This window comes from Stenella coeruleoalba (genome assembly GCF_951394435.1).
Source record: "Stenella coeruleoalba genome assembly, chromosome: X".
Lineage (NCBI taxonomy): Eukaryota > Metazoa > Chordata > Mammalia > Artiodactyla > Delphinidae > Stenella > Stenella coeruleoalba.
In genome coordinates this window covers 90994042-91016178 of record NC_137152.1, presented here as the reverse complement: position 1 = coordinate 91016178, position 22137 = coordinate 90994042, and the positions used below count along the sequence as shown (strand labels likewise).

General features: G+C 43.4%; 1 protein-coding gene and 1 pseudogene across 2 annotated transcripts in view; one reads left to right on the top strand and one right to left on the bottom strand.

The window, feature by feature from the left end:
- Positions 1-884: 884 nt before the first annotated feature.
- Positions 885-22137, top strand: part of TRPC5 (transient receptor potential cation channel subfamily C member 5) — a gene marked incomplete at both ends in the record, with an annotated part of 134173 nt that continues 112920 nt past the window's right edge. The window contains one exon of the mRNA XM_079910292.1: positions 885-1262. Within this exon, the coding sequence (XP_079766418.1) occupies positions 885-1262 (378 nt within the window). The remainder of the gene's footprint in view (positions 1263-22137) is intronic.
- On the bottom strand, positions 14731-15224 carry LOC307180195 (ubiquitin-like FUBI-ribosomal protein eS30 fusion protein; annotated as a pseudogene). The gene has a single exon. The product of its transcript is annotated as a ubiquitin-like FUBI-ribosomal protein eS30 fusion protein (transcript).

Genomic DNA, 22137 nt, shown 5'->3' with positions numbered 1-22137 from the left:
GTCTCCCAGAGAAAGTTAAACATATTGTAGGAACTCAATAATAGGTTTTGCTTTGAAATCACTTCTGTTAAAATCTGGCTTTAGATGTGGTACATGTAAAACAGGCCGTTCACTTCTCATAATTGAATCAGACAGATTCTCATATCTGTCAGCTGCTTGGTTTAGAATCATGGAGGAGAAAAATCATGTGGGCAGAGGGGGTAGTGGCTTAATCTGTTGGAGTCGATACCCCTTCCCCAGTGAGCAGCAATAAGAATGTTTCAGTTAGCACTACAGCAGTGTTTCAGTCCAGGATCTGCATCTGGGGCAGCTGCAAATGTAATCCTACAAACTAGCACAGGCCCACAGGCCCGGGGTCCAAAGGAAACTGGCCAAAGATGAGGTCCAACTTTGCATCACCAGTCAGAAGTAATATCACGAGTATTTCCAGACAGCAGAAGGGAAGGAAGAAACTAACTTGTGCCATGTCTCAGGAGGCTTCCTCTGGGCCAGTTGCTTTAATCAGTCATTGTCTCATTTAACTCCCACAGTAGCCTTGAGGTGGGAATTAGTGTTTAGTGTGGAGCCTGGCACAATTAGTATTATTAATATCGATAAGCTTAATAATAATAAACTGAAACACCGTGAGCTTGAGTAACTTACCTAAGGTCGCAGACCTGGTAAAGCCAGGATTTGAACCCATGTCTTTCTGACCCAGAAGCCAGGGCTTTTTCTGCTATACTCCTTTGTAAGAGGAGAAAGATTGTGGCTTTAAAACAGGTGAGGATTTTCCAAGTCATTAGCAAGGCTGCCTCCATAACTGGCCACTTGAGACCTGCAGGTATCTAAGAATATCTTTGGTCTCCCTCTCTCTCCTCATTCAGGTTTCTAAATTGCTATGAACCATGGCCCAGCTGTACTACAAAAGGGTCAACTACTCACCCTACAGAGACCGAATCCCCCTGCAAATTGTGAGGGCTGAGACGGAGCTCTCTGCAGAGGAGAAGGCCTTCCTCAGTGCCGTGGAGAAGGGGGACTACGCCACTGTGAAGCAGGCCCTCCAGGAGGCCGAGATCTACTACAATGTCAACATCAACTGCATGGACCCACTGGGCCGGAGCGCCCTGCTCATTGCCATTGAGAATGAGAACCTGGAGATCATGGAGCTACTGCTGAACCACAGCGTGTACGTCGGTGACGCATTGCTCTACGCCATCCGCAAGGAAGTGGTGGGCGCTGTGGAGCTTCTGCTCAGCTACAGGCGGCCCAGTGGAGAGAAGCAGGTAAGAAGCCCCCACAGCCGGGGAGGTAGCCAGGGACAACAGAGCACCGCAGGGTCAGAAGCCTTGAAACTAAGGAAGGTTATAGGCGGGCTGCAGTTGAGAAGCCCTATCATAGCAGCCCTCTGCTCTCAAGAATAGCATCAGTGATCTCAGGTGGGATCTTAGAGCTACCCCACATGGCCCACACTGAGTTTTACTCATTTGCTTTTTCCTTATTAGTACTTGCCCATATACCTTCAACACTCGACCTAAAAGCATCTTCTCTGTTTCCAGAACAGTCAAGCTCCTTCTACCCTCCCTACCCCCTGCTCCACATCTTCATTTCCTTCCTCACTGAAAGGGGGGACAAGGAGAAACCAAACACAGACCTGAGCTTTCCCCTGCTCACCCACTCTCTCCTGAAGAAGGACGGGAGGCCCTTCAACTTGAGTGCCACGGCACAGATGCAAATGGATACGGGGGCCTACACACCTCTCCAGTTCCACTCACGTGAATGCATTCCACCCTCAGACGTTCAGGGGTTTGCCTCTGTGATTCTCCTGTCCTCTGAGGCACCTAGGTTTAACACGCTGGAGTCACCTCCGAGTCCTTCCTCTGCCCTGTCTCCATGCTCCATCCTCAAGCCCTGCGAGTTCTTCCTTCCCAATATCTTGTATTGATACATACTGAACAATGATACTGGCTTATTCTTTCCCAGATTGCATAACAATCCTGTCATTCCTGTCCATCCTTTCAGTGACTCCAATGTCTCTTCATTAGAAGAGAAACCAGCCCATGAAGCCTAGCACTCAATACCCTTCATTAATGGTCTTTTCTAGTCCTGTCTCGCCCTTAGTCCCTTCTAAACCCCTCAAGTTAGACAGGTCTCCACTGTCTCTCTTCCTTTGGAGCACAGTAGGCGCATGTAGTAGGAACAAAGAAAATACAGTCATCAAACATGGAATACCACAATACATTAAAAAGTAGAAATAGTACAAACCCAAACCAAAATTGCAAAGTGCTTAAAAAATACCGATAATGAAAACACTCAACATCAAATCTTATGGGACATGACCAAAGCTGGGTTTAAAGGGAATTAATAGCTTTAATACTTGCCTAGTTAAACAAGGAGGAATGAAAATAAGCTAGCTGATAACTCGCAGACTAGGAATTGGAATTGATAGAGCAGAAAGCAAGGTACTAGATTAAAAGTTCCTTGGGTAAAGGGCCTGAATCAACATTTAACACAGTGCCAAGAGAGAAGAGACCTTATCTCTCTTCTTCACTGCTGTATCCCAGCACTGGGAAAGTGCCTGCAATATCAAAGGCACTCAGTAAATATTTATTTTATGAGTGAATAGCATGCATCCGCACTGTGCTAAGCATTTGACACGATTTAATCCTCTCAGCTACTCTGTTAGGCAGGCACTGTTATTACTGTCCCCATGATACTGATGAGACACATTGAGCCACTGGATGGTTAAGTCAGTTGTTCAAGGTCACAATAAATGTCAGAGCCAGAATTCAAACCCAGGCAGCCTAGCTCCTAACCCCACCCACTTAACCACTAGGCTATCCTGCTCTCCTGGAAGTCTGAGTTAAGTCTGAGAACTCCCAGCACAGGAGTTCCGAGACAGGATAGATGAGTGGAGGATGGATGACCTCTCTGGAAAGGACATGCCTATAGGATTTGGATATATAGCTAAGCAGAGAGGTGTAAGCATGTTCCCTACCCAGTCCACGTCTCCATCCCCATCACAACTGATTTGTTCTGGGCCCCTTTTCCCTAGAGCCCTGCTAAGTGTCTGAGTGATTTCATGTGCTAATCTGAACTAAGACTTACCCAGCTACTCTGCTCCATGATCTTGTCCACCTCTGAGATTATGTAGCCACTGGCTCTACCCTTCACTTGACACCAGTCACACACTAATACATACTACTGGTCAGCCTTACTTGTATAAATGTTTAGTCTCTGTAACTAGATTGTTTCTTAAATGTGACGCATACTCTAATGGCCAACTGTTTGCATGCATCCCCCAGCAGCACCTGACCCAGCGCCTAGTATATAATGGGTGATAAATTCTTGCTGATGAACAAGAAGGAGTCAAGTGTATCTCCCAGAAAAGCACATAGCTAGCTGCTTGAACAAGACATCCTGGACTTTCACATTCAATCCCATTTAGCTTCATACCTGTTTTGAAAGAGGGGAGAGCACAGAGGAAATTTGCAAAGATGGGACTAGCAATGGCGGCCCTATCTGAGTTTTGAAAGGAGGCCAAGTCCTTATTTGATGGCCAACCCTTTCTCCCATCTTTCCCCATTGCTCTGGCAAACGCTGAGGAAGAAAGGCGCCAGGTAAAGTCACTCGAAAGTACAATCTAAGGCATGACCTCCCCTGGATAGAAGCAGTGCTTACCTCACATGAAGCACCACTGGTAGAATGTCAGGCAGATGAAACCTGGGTGAAGCTACTGGGGACAGGCTGTTTTTCACCAAGGGCCTTTCAGACTCACTGCCTCCTTTGTCCGCCGTACATCATACTGAAGTCTCTTCAGCAGCCTTCTCCTCCCTTTCTCCTCTCTCCTAAACTCCACCACCGGCCGCTACTAAATTGCATTTTCTTCCATTGCTCTGACAATTTGCTGTGGTAAGTCATATATCAGTAACTATAACAACAGGCTGCCACAGTGCTGGAGCCCTGCCTCTCTGGGAGATAGAAACAAGATTTGCTTACCTGGGAGCAGTCAGGGATGTGAGCAAACACAGGACTCCTGAAGGACCTTGGGTCCAGCTGGGCAGGCTACTCCCAGGAAGGCACTCTTCACACACACAGAATCCAAACACCTGTCCCTTTTCATGGAGGCCCTCCCCCAGCTCGCCAAAGGATCGGGCACAGCTGACCTCCATCAATCTTGGGTGGATAAACTAGTCCCCTCTTTGGCTTTGCTGAGCAAGGAGTTTGGCTTCAGGTTGGCAGTAAGACCCCCTCTGCCGTACCCTTACCCCAGCCCATCATGCTTTTCTTCCTCTTCTAGCCTATCAAAACTGCTCTCAGGGGCTTCCCTGGTGGCGCAGTGGTTAAGAGTCCGCCTGCCGATGCAGGGGACACAGGTTCGTGCCCCGGTCTGGGAAGATCCCACATGCCGCTGAGCGGCTGGTCCCGAGAGCCATGGCCGCTGAGCCTGCGCGTCCGGAGCCTGTGCTCTGCAATGGGAGAGGCCACAACAGTGAGAGGCCTGTGTACCGCAAAAAAAAAAAAAAAAAAAAAAAAAAAACTGCTCTCAGATAAAGACTGGAGGCTGGGTGTACATGGCTGACCCTGGCTTCAAGTATCATCACTCACATGGACACCTGCATTTTTAATAGGTACCAAATCTTAAAGTAAAAAGGGTGATGCTCTATCAGATAGAATTTCCTGCACCAGACAACAAGTAGAAGACTCCGTGCGTGTGTGCACGTGTGTGTTATTCTGTGGTCTTCTTGCTACTCCAGGAAACCGACCCTCTTGGAAGCACCCACTCCCTAACCACTACAGCCTATTTCCTTAGGGTTAGATGTTGGCCACCTGTGGGATTTGTGATTCCTTGGGGAAAACACTCAGATAGTTCTCATTATTCTCTGTAGTCTCTCAAAAAATTTTGGACTACAGAAGGTTTAATACCAGCCTATTGCTTGTCCATGAAACCTACCGCCTTTGGCCCACTGACTCTTGGAACCACTAGAGGAGCATCGTCAGCAGGGGGCGCAAATCCAGCTCCAATCCAGGGAGGAGTCTTGTGTCTGTCTATGGTCAAAACCAGCTCAAAGATGAAGCTTTGTGCATATGGAGAACTTGTCTAAATACAGATTCCTGAGCCCCAATCCATACCTACAGAATTAGAATCTTGGGGTTTGGGCCTGGAATCAGCATGTTAATAAGCCCACCCCCAACCCGTTTCTAGGTAAGAGGTGTATGTGACTCTCTGTATTCATCTCCTAGGGCTGCCATAACAAAGTACGGCGAACGGGGTGGCTTAAAAGAAATGTATTCTCACAGTTCAAGAGGCCAGAAGCCCGAAATGCAGGTGTTGACGGGCCTGGTTCCTTCTGGAGGCTCTAAGAACCTGTTCCATGCCGTGGCTTGTAGCTGCGTCACTTCATTCTCTGCCTCCGTCATTATATGGGGTTCTCCTCTGTGCCTTTCATCTGTGTGGTTGTGTCCAAATCTCCCTCTCCTATCTCTTATAAAGACACCAGCTGTTTGATTTAGGGCCCACCCTAATTCAGGACTAACTCATTTCAACTTGATTACATCTGCAAAGACCCTTTTTCCATATAAGGTCACATTCACAGGTACCAGGTGTCAAGACTTGAACATATCTTTTGTGGGGATACAGTTCAACCCACTACACTCTCGATGAGAAATACTAGCCTAGACAAGTAGTTTTCAAACATTTTCAGTAGCGGAGTCTTTCATTAAATGAAATCCTACGGAGACGTAAAACAAACAGACCCAAGCAGAGCTGCCCTAGTTTAAGTGCAGGTCAGGGCCAAAAGCCCCACTTCTTCACACACACACACACACACACACACCCATAACTCCTTGGCCCTGAGAAGAAAGCATAACTGGAAAACCACTGGTCTAGAAGACAGAATGACAGACTCTAATTTGGAGTTTGAGGTGCTAGCCAGCTTGTAGCTAACAGGGTGACCTTGGGCAAGTCATAAGGTCTTTTACAAGTGTCCAGTTATAGAATCACCCTACAACTCAATTTCCTCATCTATAAAATGAAGCTCACAATGCCCACCCCTACCTAATATAGAGGGCTGTTGTGAGGAAGAAGATAAAGATATAGTAAAGTCTTCTGCAACAAACGTTAATGCTAGACAGAGTTCAATGACTATTATCTTCAGCTTCACTCCATCAGTTTGACTTAGCCTGTCATATTGTGTGGAGAGATCAGCTGGTAAGTGGTGCTCACCACAAGGCACCGCCAGTACGGTGACGGGGAGAGCCTCTTCTCCTGCCATGACCCCACATTCATCCCTCCTTGTTCACTGGAGTCTAAGGATTTGAGCAACAGGGAGGTAGCGCTGCTGGCCTCTGCATCAACAGCCCACCCAAGGAATTTTCTTTCTTGGTCACTTGCGTCAATGCAGGGAGGTGGCAAGAGGCTAGGCCAACCTTCTCCCCATGGCCCGCCCCTCTGGGCTCTGCCGTAATTACTCATTTGTCTGTGGCAGATGGCTCCAAATTAAAATTGGTCTCACAGATGAGCTAGCGAGATTAAGTCTCAACAACACCGATAAGTGTTTGTGTTGAGATGGCAGAAAGTCAGCAACAAAGCACTCCACTTACCCCTTCCCCTATCTGATCCTTGGTCCCAGGGAGAGATGGCACAGTGTAGAGGGGACACTGAGGGCCTAGGAAAAGGTGACTGGTGCAAAAAAAGGGGCCTACAGTGTCTAGCCTATAAATCTCAAGTACTCAGCAGGAGAGCAGAAAGTAAAGAACAGAACTGCACAAGTCACTCTATTTACAGGCAGCCTGGAGTAGTAGAAAGAACAGAGACTTTGGAGTCTTAGCAGTTTTAGTAGATGTGCTTCCTTGCACAAGTCACTTAATCTCTCCAAACCTCAGTTTCTTCATCTGTAAATGTCAACAATAATGGAGCCTACCTCATAGAGTTCTAGTGAAAATGAAATGAAATAATCCATGTATATTACTTAGAACGGGTGCCTGACATAGTGAATACTCAATACATGGGAGGCAGTACTGTTCCTGTTCCTACTAGTTGAAGCCATGCTGAGAACTCCTGCTGGCTAATCTCATTTATTCATTTTTAAATATGTATTAAGCACCCACTAGCACATAGTGGCTAAGAGTTCAGACTGCATGACCTTAGGAAAGTTGTTTGCCCTGATTGAGCATCAGTTTCCTTATCTGTATAATGGGGTTAATATTACCTACATCATAAGTGGTTGCGAGGTTTCAATGAGAATTATTTTTTAACATTTGGCATAATTTGTGGCACACAGCATTCAATAATGATACTCATATCATTAGAATTAATACAAAATATTATTAAGTCTTTGTTACCTGAATTGCCCAATATAACAATAGGTATTTATCGCTATAGTAATCTGAGTCACAGCTTTGATTCTATGAGTTTCGTTCCAAAGTCAAAGTTCTAGGCCAAAAACATGGGTTGTGTCAATCAAGTCAAGAAAATAAATCAGCCACTTCATTGGAAGAAAATGTCAGAATGACCGCACGGCATCGTATTGGCCAAACTGATAAAGTGAATTCTCTCCTCTCCTGTACCTGGGCTGACTTTTTGTAGACATGGGCTGCTTCACTCACAGAGCAGAATCATAGGGTCTAGAGATCATTTGGTCTGAAATGACATGTCCAGGGTCGCTCAGCTGAGCTCGAACTGGCACAAATGCTTCCTGTCTCCCGAGCCACTATTTCTACCACCCCACACTGCCTCTGAGGAATCATCAGAAGCAGTAACACTGACAACAAAGCTGAAAATCAACAAAGCAACTACAAGTAGTGTCTACCTAAAACAACTCATTCATAACAAAGTTCCAGCAAATGATTCGTTCTGTTCAGTTTTCCAAGTATGTGTGAGTACTAATCATATGCCTCATGATAAAAATGAAAGATACAGTGAGTGCGCTCAAGACACTGATAGTCTCATGGGGAGAAAAGACATGCACAGGCTGTCCAACCAGTCCGCCCCCTCAGTGGGCCTGGCCTCCTGTGCTCCCAAGGGACACAAAAAACCTAAGCTAGTGATGCTTACCTTTCAGAAAGAAAAATATAATTATTTAAACTTGGTCCCAAGTAGACCAAGGGAGCTACCTGCATAATACTTCACAAGGAGGAGACTATGAAATAATCTCAAAAGCAGGTCACTAAATAAAAACACATGAGGTTTTTTAGCCATGACTGACCCCCCGCCTCCCCCTTCAGGGTTCCCACCAGCACAGGGCTTCCTTTCTGTAGCCTCATGCTTAGGGTTGTATACGGCCCTGACCCACATACACATGTCCAGTTAGGGAGTTTCCTGTTCTCCTCTCCTCTGGGTAGGTGGATCGCAGCTGTGTATAACAGACCCCCTCCTCCTTCACCTCACATGCGCAGTTATGTAGAGGACAGCCATCTTCTGTCTCCTTTTCACCCCAGGCTGCTCATCATATTGGTTTTTTTCAACTTATGGTTCTTGTTGCAAACTCCGTTCAAGTGTGAAATATCAGTGCAAAACTCAGCACTCTCCTCCCATCTCTCCTTCCAGCTGTCCTACCCCAGAGCACCAAATGTTGCCTTGTACTCATTCCTTTCCATATGCCAACAACAAACATGGGACAGAAATAGAACGGTGCAAGGAAATATGTGTTACATTATCCAAAACGTGTGATGTGGACAATATAGAAGGCCACTCTGATTACAAGTAGACAAAGAGCTTTCAGGGGAGGAATATTTGAGAAAAGAAATAAACTTTGAGCTGGAAAGGAAGAAAGAAGGGGACGGGACATTTGTCAGATGGAAGTGAATGAGCAATGACATGGGTAGTGGGAATGGTGGTGGCCTGTTCACAGTAGGTGCTGGAGTGAAGGGCTGGTGACGAAAGCAATGCCTGGGACTCTTGTTACCCTCATGAGGTTAACCTCATGGAGGAAGGCCCCAGATACCTGACTCAGAGTCAGGACACTGGGTGAGGTGGGCCCTGAGTCTTATCAGAAACAGTAGTTCTTGGGCTCCTGTGCTCATCTGCCCTCCCTCTTTATCCTCTGATCCCAGTTGTAGTAAAGGAGAATGAGTGTATGGCCACTGGCTGAGCAGCTCCTTAGGGGGGACCTTGGTGAACACTCTCCACTATCCCAGCTGGTTGCTACTGGTCCTCTGATTGGCAGTTGGGACAGAGAGGAGTGATGTGGGATGAAAGAAAGAAGCTGGACCCACTGATCACCCAGGGGCCTTTTGGACAGGTCTGCCCCTCAAAAAATATTTGTGAGGAGCTGACCATATTGATCTTTGACTCTCTCTCCTTTTATCTATCTTCTTCCCCAAATGGTACTCTCTCTCTCCTCTCTTCCAACACCTCCCCATACTCACGGGTACAATGTCTGTGTCCCATTTTAATCTCATTGGTTGACAACTCTCTTGGATTCCAGGATATCAAGGCTACCTGATTCCTCCTCCCTCTCTGACCACTGCCTCTTAGTCTCTTTTGTAAAATCCTTATCTTTTCTCTTGCTTCAATATCCATGCTGTCCAGAGTTCTGTGACTTTTCCTTTTCTAGCCCAATATCTATCAGAAGATCCATAATTTATTTTCAAAATTTCAGAATACATTTTAAATGTACCTCAAACATTGAAATTCCCTGTATCAAACACTAACAAACACTAATTTAGCACTTACTAGGTGCCAGGCACCAGTACATAAACCTACATTAATTTATTCAATATTCACAACCATCCTGTGATGCAGGACATTACATTGGCCAAACAGTTCGTTCGGGTTTTTCTGTACCATCTTATGGACAAACTTGAATGAAAATTTTGGCCAACCCAATACTATTATCCATTCTTACAAATGGGGACATCAAGGCACAAAGAGGTTAAATGATTCCCCCAAGCTCATACAGCTAGTAAGTGGACAAACTGGGATTCAAACCTAGGCAGTCTGGCAGCAGAGTCTGTGTTGTTAATCCTCGTGCCAGCCTCGTTTTGCCCTCCAAATCCTCTTCCTCATCTGGTGTATCCTTTCTCAGGTGATAGCACCTTTACCCTTCCATTTATCCTTTCAATTATGTAGATTTGAAACCTTGCAGATGTCTTCATCTTCACTCTCTCCTTCAGCCACCCACACCCAGTTGGATACCAACTCCCTTTGAATAACTTAATTGAAGTGAAGAGGCAAACATACAATGAGTCCAAGTGTAATGCTGTGAGCGATAAGAAAGTGCTGTATATGTGGGAGCATAGGTATCTGATCACGTCACTCAAACGACCACAGTTGCTCCTTATTTCCTGTAGAATAGAGTTCAAAATACAGGCACAGGGTTGATAGTTTGAGGAAAGAGGGTTGGTTAATGACCCCTCAAACCATGCTGAATTGTCACTGATAAATCGAGCCTAGGATTGGAAGGATAGTGAAGCCACCAGACAAGACAGGATGAAAGAAGTGGCTTTTTGTATCTGCAGAAAGTCTATGGAGTCCGAAGGAAAGCCACCTTAGTGAGGGCCATCCCAGATTCAGGGACCTACCGATAAATGCACACTTTGTTACCTCTGGCAGGATTAAGTGACCCCACTCCAGCAGCCAGTCTATTCTAAGAAGTATGTCAGCCCTCTGAAGTCCTCGGTAGAGGGAAGGTAATCAGCACGTGATTACCAGGGGCTTGAATGAGGCAAATTTTCCTGGTTCACCTTGCTATCAAGTGGATTGCTATTGTCTGTCCATTAGTAAAGGAGGGCTGCGAGCCAGATATTAAAAAGGCATTGAAAGAACCTTCCAAAGAAATCCAAATCAGAGAAGGAAATGAAGCCGGTCCCATGACGAATCTCTCGTGAGTCTGCCACCTTTGCCTCCTCCCCAAGAGAAGGGGAGTGATGACCCATAAAAAATACCTCTAAAGCTGGAGAGTGTCATTTCCAAATACCCCTCTGCTCTTCAAGGGCAACCTGAAGTGATTTGATGTTTGGGACATCATCAGCTCCGTTATCTGTATCAGAATAGTGGATAGAACTTTGGGGCTAAAAATGACCTCTAGAAATCCTCCAATCCATACTGTCGTCATCAAATAGGCAGATAGTTGTCTCCCCACGTTCTAGTGGGCCTGCAGCGGGAAGGCTTCTATCCCCACTGAGACACCTGGTGTCTAAGACAGTTTGGGCTTTGTCTACCCAACCAAAACGAATATTTGTCATATTTACTTTCTCCCCTCTCTTATTTCTTAACTCTTAAACTGAGGTATGAAATTATTCAAGTATCAGGGTCCAAGGTCACCACCACCCTGCTCCACATCCGTTTGTTTATTTTGGAGTTTTTTCTATAAAAGTAATACTATAAGAATTAAAAGAGTATAAAAGCATGTGAAGAAAAACATCCCATTTCCACTCTCACAAGTCATCACTATTAATGATATAGGTACGCCCTCCTAGGTATTTTCTATGCATATTCAAGCAGAAACAAAAATACACAAACACACACACACAGACATCTCTTCACAGATGTTCTGCAACTTGTTTTATTTTCCTTAGCAATACATTGTGGACATCGTTCCCTGTGAGGATATCCATATGTATTTTATTCTTTTTAATGACAATACTGTATTATATCATATAAATGTGCCTTATTTATTTAACCCGTCCTCTATTAATGAACATTTAAATTGTTTCAAGGATATTTAGGTTTTGGTTTTTGTTTTTCTAAACAATGCTGTGATGAATATCCTTGTATATATGTCTTTGAACACTTGTGTGATTATTATCTGTAAATTCGTAGTAATAAGATTATGGAATCACAGAGTATGTGCATTATTTAATTTTGATATATATTGCCAAACTGTTCTCCTACCAACAGTATGTGAAAGTGCCTGTTTCTCACATCCTTGCAATCACAGACTGCAAAAAAAATCAATTTTAAAACATCTCTGTCAATCTGACAGGTAAAAAATACTATCTCATTATTGTTTTACATTTGAATTTCTTTTATTATAAGTGGTATTTCACATCTTTTCATATGATAAGTAATTTGTTTTATTTTTCTGTGAATCAACTGTTAATTTTTAATTAATTTTTATTGGAGTATAGTTGCTTTACAGTGTTCTGTTAGTTTCTGGTGTATAGCAAAGTGAATCAGCTATAGGTATACATGTATCCCCTCTTTTTTGGATATCCTTCCTATTTAGGTCACCACAGAGCACTGAGTAGAGTTCCCTGTGCTATACAGTAGGTCCTCATTAGTTATCTATTGTATACATAGTGGTGTATATATGTCAATCCCAATCTCCCAATTCATCCCACCACTCACTTCCCCCCTTGGTATCCATACATTTGTTCTCTACATCTGTGTCTCTACTTCTGCTTTGCAAATAAGTTCATCTGTATCATTTTTCTAGATTCCACATATAAGCAATATTATATGATATTTGTTTTCCCCTTTCTGGCTTTCTTCACTCTGTATGACAGCCACTAGGTCCATCCACGCCTCTGCAAATGGCACAATTTTGTTCCTGTCTATGGCTGAGTAATATTCCATTGAACATATGTACCACATCTTCTTTATCCATTCCTCTGTTGATGGACATTTAGGTTGCTTCCATATCCTGGCTATTGTAAATAGAGCTGCAATGAACATTGGGGTGCGTGTATCTTTTTGAATTATGGTTTTCTCAGGGTATATGCCCAGTAGTGGGATTGCTGGGTCGTATGGTAGTTCTATTTTTAGTTTTTTAAGGAAACCTCCATATTGTTCTCCATAGTGGCTGTATCAACTTACATTCCCACCAACAGGGCAAGAGGGTTCCCTTTTCTCCACACGCTCTCCAGCATTTACTGTTTGTAGAGTTTTTGATGATGGCCATTCTGACTGCTATGAGGTGATACCTCACTACAGTTTGGATTTGCATTTCTCTAATGATTAGTGATGTTGAGCATCCTTTCATGTGTTTGTTGGCAGTCTGTATATCTTCTTTGGAGAAATGTCTATTTAGGTCTTCTGCCCACTTTTGGATTGGGTTGTTTTTTTAATATGGAGCTGCATGAGCTGCTTGTAAATTTTGGAGATTAATCCTTTGTCAGTTGCCTCATTTGCAAATATTTTCTCCCATTCTGAGGGTTGTCTTTTGGTCTTATTTATGGTTTCCTTTGCTGTGCAAAAGCTTTGAAGTTTCATTAGGTCCCATTTCTTTATTTTTGGTTTTATTTCCATTGCTCTAGGAGGTGAGTCGAAAAGGATCTTGCTGTGATTTATGTCATAGAGTGTTCTGCCTATGTTTTCCTCTAAGAGTTTGATAGTGTCTGGACTCACATTTAGGTCTTTAATCCATTTTGAGTTTATTTTTGTGTATGGTGTTGGGGAGTGTTCTGATTTCATTCTTTTACGTGTAGCTGTCCAGTTTTCCCAGCACCACTTATTGAAGAGGCTGTCTTTTCTCCATTGTATCTACTGTTAATTTTTTAACCCGTTCTTCTACTAGAATCTCCATCTTTTTCTTACAGTTTGTCTAAACTCTTTGTATATTAAGGTCATTAGCACTTTGTTCATTCTTTAAAAAGGTTCACCCTGATGTATTAAAAAAAACAATGATTTACCCTGAGTTTTACAGCAAGTCTGCAGCAAAGAACAAAGTTCATTTGTATTCTAAATCTGCATAAAAGTACAGGGTTGTTTTAAGTGATGCTTTAAATGTCTTAGTGTCTCTCTCTGATGTAAGAGAGCTTGGGTGAAAGAGTATTCATGCTTAAAAGTATAAAAGTACAGGGTTGTTTTAAGTGATGCTTTAAACGTCTTAGTGTCTCTCTCTGATGTAAGAGAGCTTGGGTGAAAGAGTATTCATGCTTCGTCATTCTTTTATCTTTAAGTTTCCAGTTTAGTGCTTAAGTATCTTCGTTAGAAGGAAAGAAAGTCTATATGGCTGTTTTAGCTAGAGTTTGCCAATGTGTAGACACATTTGTGTCTAAAAACCAAACCTATTTAGTTTGTAACCAACAGCCCCTGGCTGTTATTATGTGGTCATAATTCACAGCTTTTGCTAGCCAAATAGCCTTCCCTTGGCCTACGGAGGGGGTACACAGTGGTAAGCCCTGACTTGACCTTGCTGTCATTAGTTTTCTACCTTCCCTGTTGGGAACATGATTTCTTTCTTCCAGTGTTAAAGTCTCCATCATTTTAATAAGAGACTGCTGATTTCTAAATTAGCTGGTTCCCACTTGTAAACCAGGAAGCCCAACAAAGCGGGCTTGCATATTCTGCTGTCATTGCTAAGCTTTTCTGGGTAATAGCTTGTCTGATTAGAATGGAAAGTGTTCTCTGGATCCCGGAACTTACTTGGGAGAAAATGCCATAGGTCTTATTTGGGGGCAGCTACTCGAATGAGCTAAGCTATCTTTAACTGGAGATCGTTCTTTGGTCATTCCCACTACTTTTACATTTAAACTACCTAGGAGGAAGCCTGAATTAATAGATTCAACTAAACAGTTCAGGTGGTAGTATCATTTCCATGCCCCCTGGTCTTCAGGATTGGAGAATTCAATCTAGCAACCAGACCGAAGACTATGGTCTAACGAGAACACTGAGCTAGCACTCTCAATCCTGAGCTGCTTCTTTAGAACCAGATTTAAATATTTCCTGAAAGACCCTTGAGCATCCGTAAGCTGGTCAGAGGAGCAAGGACACATCTTGTACCTAGAGGGAATGAACTGTAAGATAGGAAAGTATTCTTTTAACTGCACCAAGTGGCTTTGTTAGAAAAAAACGGTGTCACAAAGGATTTAAGAGTTAGCATTGGCACACCCTTCTTCTTGCCAAAAGTGGGTACAACATTGATGAAGCGACAGTTGTACTACATCTGCCACTTGACCCAGCCCATCAGCATCTCCTTCTCCTCTCACCTCCCCTCCTTTTCATACTTTTTGGCCACTTTGAGAGTCTTGCTTCTCACTTTCCCAGCACAGGCCAGGGTACCATGGACTTTACCTCCAAGCACATGGCTAGCTACTTCCAGGGTGGTCAAGGTCTCCACCCCATGCTGGCCAAGGGTAGCTTCCATAGGCACGCCTGCCTGGAGCACCATTTGATTTTCCAGGGTGATGCCCTTCAGTGAGCCTCCAAGAGCCTTGATCTGAGTAACTGTCTCCTGGCTAGTCGGCTATAGGGCGTGTAGTTCCTGGACACGAACAAAGAACTGTATGTTGGCTACTGAATCCACTGCAGCCTCCACTGCCGTTGCCGCAAAGACGGAGTCAAGAAATAGGAGGGAGTACATCCTCTTAGCCTGCTGTGTGCCACATCGCTACCTAGGAAAGCGTTCTCGATAAAGAATTTCATACTAGAGAGAGCAGCCCAAAGGTGCTGAGGAGCGTTTGATGGGGAAGAAGGAAATGTGGCCACCCAATTTCAAAACCATGATTTCAGCAGTGGAGAGAAATGAAAACTGTTTTGAAATTGTTTTAAAACTACTTTATAAACCCACATTAAATAGGTGCTGTGCCTGACACATAACTGGTTTAGTAGAGAGGCAAGAATACAGAGCCCCAGTATATACAGAAACCACAGGGGAGTTCACTAATAACTCCACAGGGAGTGATGCCATTGATGCATTTCTAGAATAAAACCTCTGGAGTTCTGGTGGATATCTGTTTGGCTGTGGTCCACATAATCATAGAATCATCAGGATTAATTGAATACAATAGTGGCAATCTAGTCATTCTTCTGTCACTGCAACCAATCCATGGTATAGTCATCTCTAGCCTCTGAAAGAGTTCAACACCCCCATGTTAATTTGATGGAACGGAAGCTTGGCGAGGTATGAAAGAAGTCCCAACACAATTCTGTGCAAGGGTCAGTTGCCCCAACTTCTCAAATTTGTGTCTGGGGCCTCCAGAGAGTCTCGAGTTTATGAACGAACAGTGTCATGAGACCACAGATGAAGGAGAGTTTGCTGGAACTAAGCCTCCTCCTTGCATACCTGATCTACTTTGCTGCTCTTTTCTGACAATAGACAAACAATCCCCTGTGTCTGCGAAGCCCTCTAAGAGCTGAGTGCTGTTTCCTCCCCAAGTAGAAATCTGGGGTAGAATAACCAAGCATCTGGGAGCCTTGATCACTACCACTCTTGCAACTTTTCGTCGCTCTTTGAGATTCTTAACCCCTATTGACTGAATATGAAGGAGAAAATTAAGCAGTAGTGAATTTAGTTTGGACCTCTGTCCCTTCCAAGGCCTCCTTTCCATTAGCTCTGGCCTGCATTCCTGAAAAGGTGCTACAGAGGAAAAGACTTTCTTGCAGCACTAAGGTATCTGGTTACATGTGTCTTTCAAAGAGAGGGAAATGTTTTGCAAGTGGTTGAAAGGTTTTTTTTGTTTTTTTGTTTTTTTTTTTTTTGTGGTACGCGGGTCTCTCACTGTTGCGGCCTCTCCCGTTGCGGAGCACAGGCTCCGGACGCGCAGGCTCAGCGGCCATGGCTCACGGGCCCAGCCCCTCCGCAGCACGTGGGATCTTCCCGGACCGGGGCACGAACCCGTGTCCCCTGCATCGGCAGGCGGACTGTCAACCACTGCGCCACCAGGGAAGCCCTGAAAGGTCATATTTACGTTCAAAATATCTTTGCCTTTCCAAGTTTCAGATTTGGGGCATGTTTGACTTCAGGGAAATAAGGACAAGATAGCTGATGTTTTCTTAATTCAGCAGAGAGCAGCACATAGCTTACTGTTCTCAAGGGAAGATAGCAGCCCACACTTAGCATGCAAGCATACTGGGAGAAAAAGAGGCAAGAGGCAGTAGCAGTAGGGTTAGAAACCCAGAGTCGCTCTCCCTTCTCCCATCTCCAGCCAGAGGCAACCAAGCTGCTTCTCCTTTCCTTTAACACTTGGTCTGTTCTGACAAGAACAAAAGGCAATCCGCTCCAGAAGGCACGATTGACAACACACCTGCCAGTTCAAAGGAATACAATTAAAAGTAATGTGTGAAAGAGGGAGAAATTATGGGGGGGGCATTTTTCTTAAGTTTTTCCTCTCAAAATGTAATAGAGGGAAAATATATGAGTAAATGCATTACATGGATATTAGTAAACTTTGTCAAAGACTGTGTTTGGAAAAAAATCTTGCTTGCACTTGATGATGTCCACGTGATAGTCACGGTTTCAATCACAAAATGATTTAAGCTACTTTTCCTGTCAATCAAAAGTTACGTATTCTTTTTTAAATATGCCCCCATTTATTACTATGACCCAGGAATTTAATCCTGGCCGTTGAATACCAAAAAATCAACTTCTCATTATGATGTGTGCTGTCATGGTGCCTGCTTTTCCGCTAAAGAAGAAAGAGTCCTGCTGAGATGTCTGTGCTAGTTCAGCTTAAGCTTCTTGGCATTATCCAGGCTCAAGCTTCTTTTCTCAAAGGCTTCCCAGCTCTAGCCAAGCCCTGCTGCAGAGCAAGGGGCTCCTTGTTGCATGGGTGTTTCTGAGAGAAGCCACTCAGAAATTCCGGGTAGAGAGTTCAAGAAGAAAGAACCTAAATACAAAACTCCCCCAAGGCGCCTCCAGCAGTACCAACCAATAAAACAAGTTTCCTGCCATGAGTGTTCATTGTCGGTTTGTCTCACGTTTTCCCAAAACATCCATAACTCATGGAGTTTCCATTCTGATGATAACCAAGGGAGCTATGTTACTTCCATGAGATGCATGTGCCTTGACCCCTTTTCAGTGGTGCTGAAGATAATAGAATCATAGCACCATGCCATGGAAAGGTCATCTCCATAATGACCTGCCCAGTTTCCTGCCACTGTAGCCCTTCAGTACCACCCCCCCCCCCAGATGAAGACCCTTCATTCCCATGGGTGACTCTTCTAGTACAGGCTCTGGGACTAATCCTGTTCCTAGTCACAGAGACTCTCAGAACTGGAGGCCAGCAGCTCAGCACTTCAGTACCCAGTCAGCTAAGCTGCTGGTCCCCTCTGAATCTTGTATTTTTGGTAGCTATGCCTGAGCCCTTGCCTTGCTGCCGTGTAAGCAAGCCTCTGCTTTACATTCTACTTTAATGGTTCTAAACTGTGGGCAATTTTGCACCCCAGGAGGACCGTTTGGCAATGTCTAGAGATGTTTCTGGCAACCAGCAAGGCCAGATATGCAAAATTCAACCCTGCAGATAGATGCTTTACCTCTATTTGGAGACTTGGAAAATGGAAGATAGTTGATGACCTTATAATGTTTCCTTTGCTGAAAAGATCAAGGATAGTCATGTAAAGAAAAATTAACTTCCTCCCTCCTCAGGGACTATGCCCACATTTTAAATAGCTGTTGACAATCCCACTGCTGGGCATATACCCAGAGAAGATCATAATTCAAAAAGACACATGCACCCCATTGTTCACTGCAGCACTATTTACAATAGCCAGGTCATGGAAGCAACCTAAATGCCCATCGACAGATGAATGGATAAAGAAGGTGTGGTACAATATATACAATGGAATATTACTCAGCCATAAAAAGGAACGAAATTGGGTCATTTGTAGAGACGTGGATGGACCTAGAGACTGTCATACAGAGTGAAGTAAGTCAGAAAGAAAAAAAAATATTGTATACTAACACATATATGGGAAATCTAGAAAAATGGTACAGATGAACCTGTTTGCAAGGCAGAGATAGAGACACAGATGTAGAGAACAAACATATGGACACCAAGGGGGGAAAGAGGGGGTGGGATGAATTGGGAGATTGGGATTGACATATATACACTAACTAATATGTATAAAATAGATAACTAGTGAGAAAAAAAGTCTAACAATTTTTAATTGTGTTTAAAGAATAAAATAAATAAATAAATAGCTGTTGAGCGGTAGGTAGTATTCTACTTCTGGAGGTTGGCGCCAGTTGCCTGGCTTGCCTCGGGTGTGGATAACTGAGAGAAGCAGGAAGGTGGGGCTCAATAATTACTTCATGAATGTGACACAGTCTCCTCTCTCAAGCTCGTCCTCCAATCATATAACGCTTCAGTCCGATGCCTGCATATAAACTGAGCAACTTTAAAACAAAACATCATTTCGCATGTGTGTGGAGCATGAAATGAAAATCATGATTGGCAAAGGGAATACTCTTGACATTATTTAACATGAATTCTGCTTCTAGATTTCTGGTCTGGTTTTCTTTATACCTTTCTAAAATGTCTCTTACCTACCACTAGCTGACTTTAGGTCATTTTCTTTATTCACGTTTATCCCACACAGCTTTTGAGAATAATGGTGAAAATTACCCTTTTATAATCCTTTACACTCTGAGAACCAACTGAGCTTAATTTGTATCACTCGAGCTCTTCTAGGCCTAAACCGGGTCTCCTGGTGATACCTACCAATTTTCAATTTACGGCAATGAACATACTTTTCAATTCTATGGCTATGAACTACTTAAAACAAAAGAGAGGTTCCCGACTCCTCTTTTTGCATGAAAGACCCTCTTTGTTCATTCTGATTTTGTGTTGCTGGCAAATGTGCTCCTATCAAGATTGTTACCCACTGGAAAAAGTATACAATAATAGACCTTTATTTGTATTGAATCCTGCGATATATCTGATGTCAATCTGGTTACCCTAGCCCTCACATGGTCCTGTGCCCTGGTTGGATCACCAAGGTTTCTGCACCTGGGTTCTCAGCGCTTTCCAGAAATCTTTATCAAACTCCCACTAGTCAGGTGATAAGCAATGACATGGAAAACTCTAAATCAGCTTGGCAGCATCCTCTTTCCAGTAAAGCAATCTACAAGAGAAATTTAATTTAAAAATTACATGATGACCTATAAAAAAATGAATCAAGAACAATGGCTTTCCTAAACAGCTATATGTTTCAAGCTCCACCAGAGGGCTACCTGCAAAGCTAACTACACTCACATTGGCACACTGGGGCTCCATTCCTCTGTGCAGCCCTAGAGACACAACGACCAGACCTTTACTTCTGACATTTTTCCCATCTCCGTAATAACCTATATCCTCTGGTTTATTGTTTTTCAACTCATTGCATCATTTTCACAATTTCCTGGGAAATGGCATATCTTAACAGTACAAAGGGATCCTTCAGAGAGGGTTGGCTCCCTAAAAGCTACCCATAACGTATCCCCTTCCTACCTTGGTTTCTTTTACCTCTTCCGTTATTTCTAATAACCATCCAAACACTCACCTTACTTTTGGAGTTGATGCCCTCACCATTCATTATAACCCGTATTTTGCAAAAGAAAATGTATGGAATGGTTCATTTAATTCTTTGTGACAATCTAGATTTGAGAAAGATGGCTTTCCAGGTTTCCTACAACTAGAACTCTGAAATTATAAACCCTCACAACCTATGGAGTTAGCTATGTATTATTTTTTCATAGATTTAGCTACTGTCTTTCGAAAAATTAAGAGCCCCCATCTGATGAGAAATCAAGAATAGTTTTGTGGGCTCCCAAACCTTGAGCTATACTATATAATATTTATCTGGGTTTAAGGTAGAACATTACCTGATGAGGTTAATTAATATCCAATATAACCTGTGATTTAATATGTCTGAATATTCAATGTTGGGACTGTAGATTTGTTTGCTGATGTAATAAATCAAATGGTTGGTCTTTTGTTGGTTGGAGGTGAAGTAGTATAGTGGTTAACAGGACAGGCTTTGGAGCCAAACTGCCTGGGTTCAAGTTCTGGTCACCCTACTTCCTAGCCATGTGACCTTGGACAAGGCACTAAGCTTCTCTATGGCTGAGTTTCCTCAGGTGTAAAGTGAGGATAATTATTATGCCTATAGCACGGAGCCATGGCGAGGACTAAATGAGATACTCCAGCATGATGCCTAGCATATGGAAAGTGCTCAATAACCAGTAGCCATTTGTATTATATTCACCCCTGCTAATCAGGCTAATGCTGGCCATTGTTACATACATTATTTATTTTTACATGTAAATATTGACTTTTTTAAAACATCAGGTGCGTTCTGTGACATTGCCCGCAAATAAGTTCTGTCCATGTTAGTCTTCCAATCTAAATTATATACACTTTGACCTTGAAATCAGCTGAGATGATCCAGGGAATCCTGATTATAATGGTTCTCTTTTTACCACAGTCTGGGAAACAAATTATTTCCCATCTGACACCAATGGCTGCTCCAAAGTATCTCATGCACCACTACTAGCTAACTGACCTTGTGGGTACAGCAGAGTGGGCAGCTGGTCATGTGACGTGATTAGATGCTAGTGTTCTTCATTTCTGAGTAATACAGAGAAATGAAATTCATTTCCAACAGTCCCTTGGACTGATGAAAAAGACTGAACATTGATTTTTATCTGGCATGTTAGGGTGGGGAAGAGGAGACCCAGTAGGTGGAAAAGAGGTATTGAAATTTCACTAAATCTTGGCACAAGATGGGAGATTCATTTCCAACATGATGCTATCAGGCCAGCTGTGTGAGGAAGTACCACTCGGAGAGGTTCAGCCTATGACCAGACAGCATTGTGGGTATGAATGAGGTGGCTCCTGATAAGGGTCTGCCCATTAATTACAAATGGGGGGCTTAATTTCAGAAGCCTGTGATAAACTCCAGCAAGTGCGTCTGCCTAAAGCTGGTAACAATAGGGTTCAGGAGAATTCCAATTAGCAGATTGTGTCCAGTGATGAGGTTAACGGAAATGAATGTATCATTCGGGCCCCTTGAGAACAGTAACCTTGCAAAAGCCCTAGCCAGTCCTGGGAGTGGAAGTAGAGCATCATCTGTTCCTCTGTTGTGTCCTCTGGCAATGGAATTTAGCTGAAAATATGAAGAAGCGGGCTTTCGCTCAGTGTTCACTGTACTGCAGGTGTTTTATGCAATGACCTCTGAGCCGAGTGACTGTCTCATTTTCATTAATCCAAAAGGATCCTAGCATATAAGGCCAGCTTTTCAACAGGGAGACCTAGGGCAGATCCAGGAGCAAACTCATTAAGGCCTGAATGCAAAGCCCCAGGAAGAGGCAGGCAATGTAACTTCTTTAGTGGCCATGCACTAAGCCCACATCATTTCAAATTAAAAAATTCAATCAAGTCGGTTCATGTACCAGGTTTGTTTAGAAGTACAGTTGTAGATAATATGAACCAAATCTAATTTATTGGTGTGTTGATTTCATTCCCTTTTCTCCCCCTACCCTCACCCTTTTTTTTTTTTTTTTTTTTTTTTTTTTT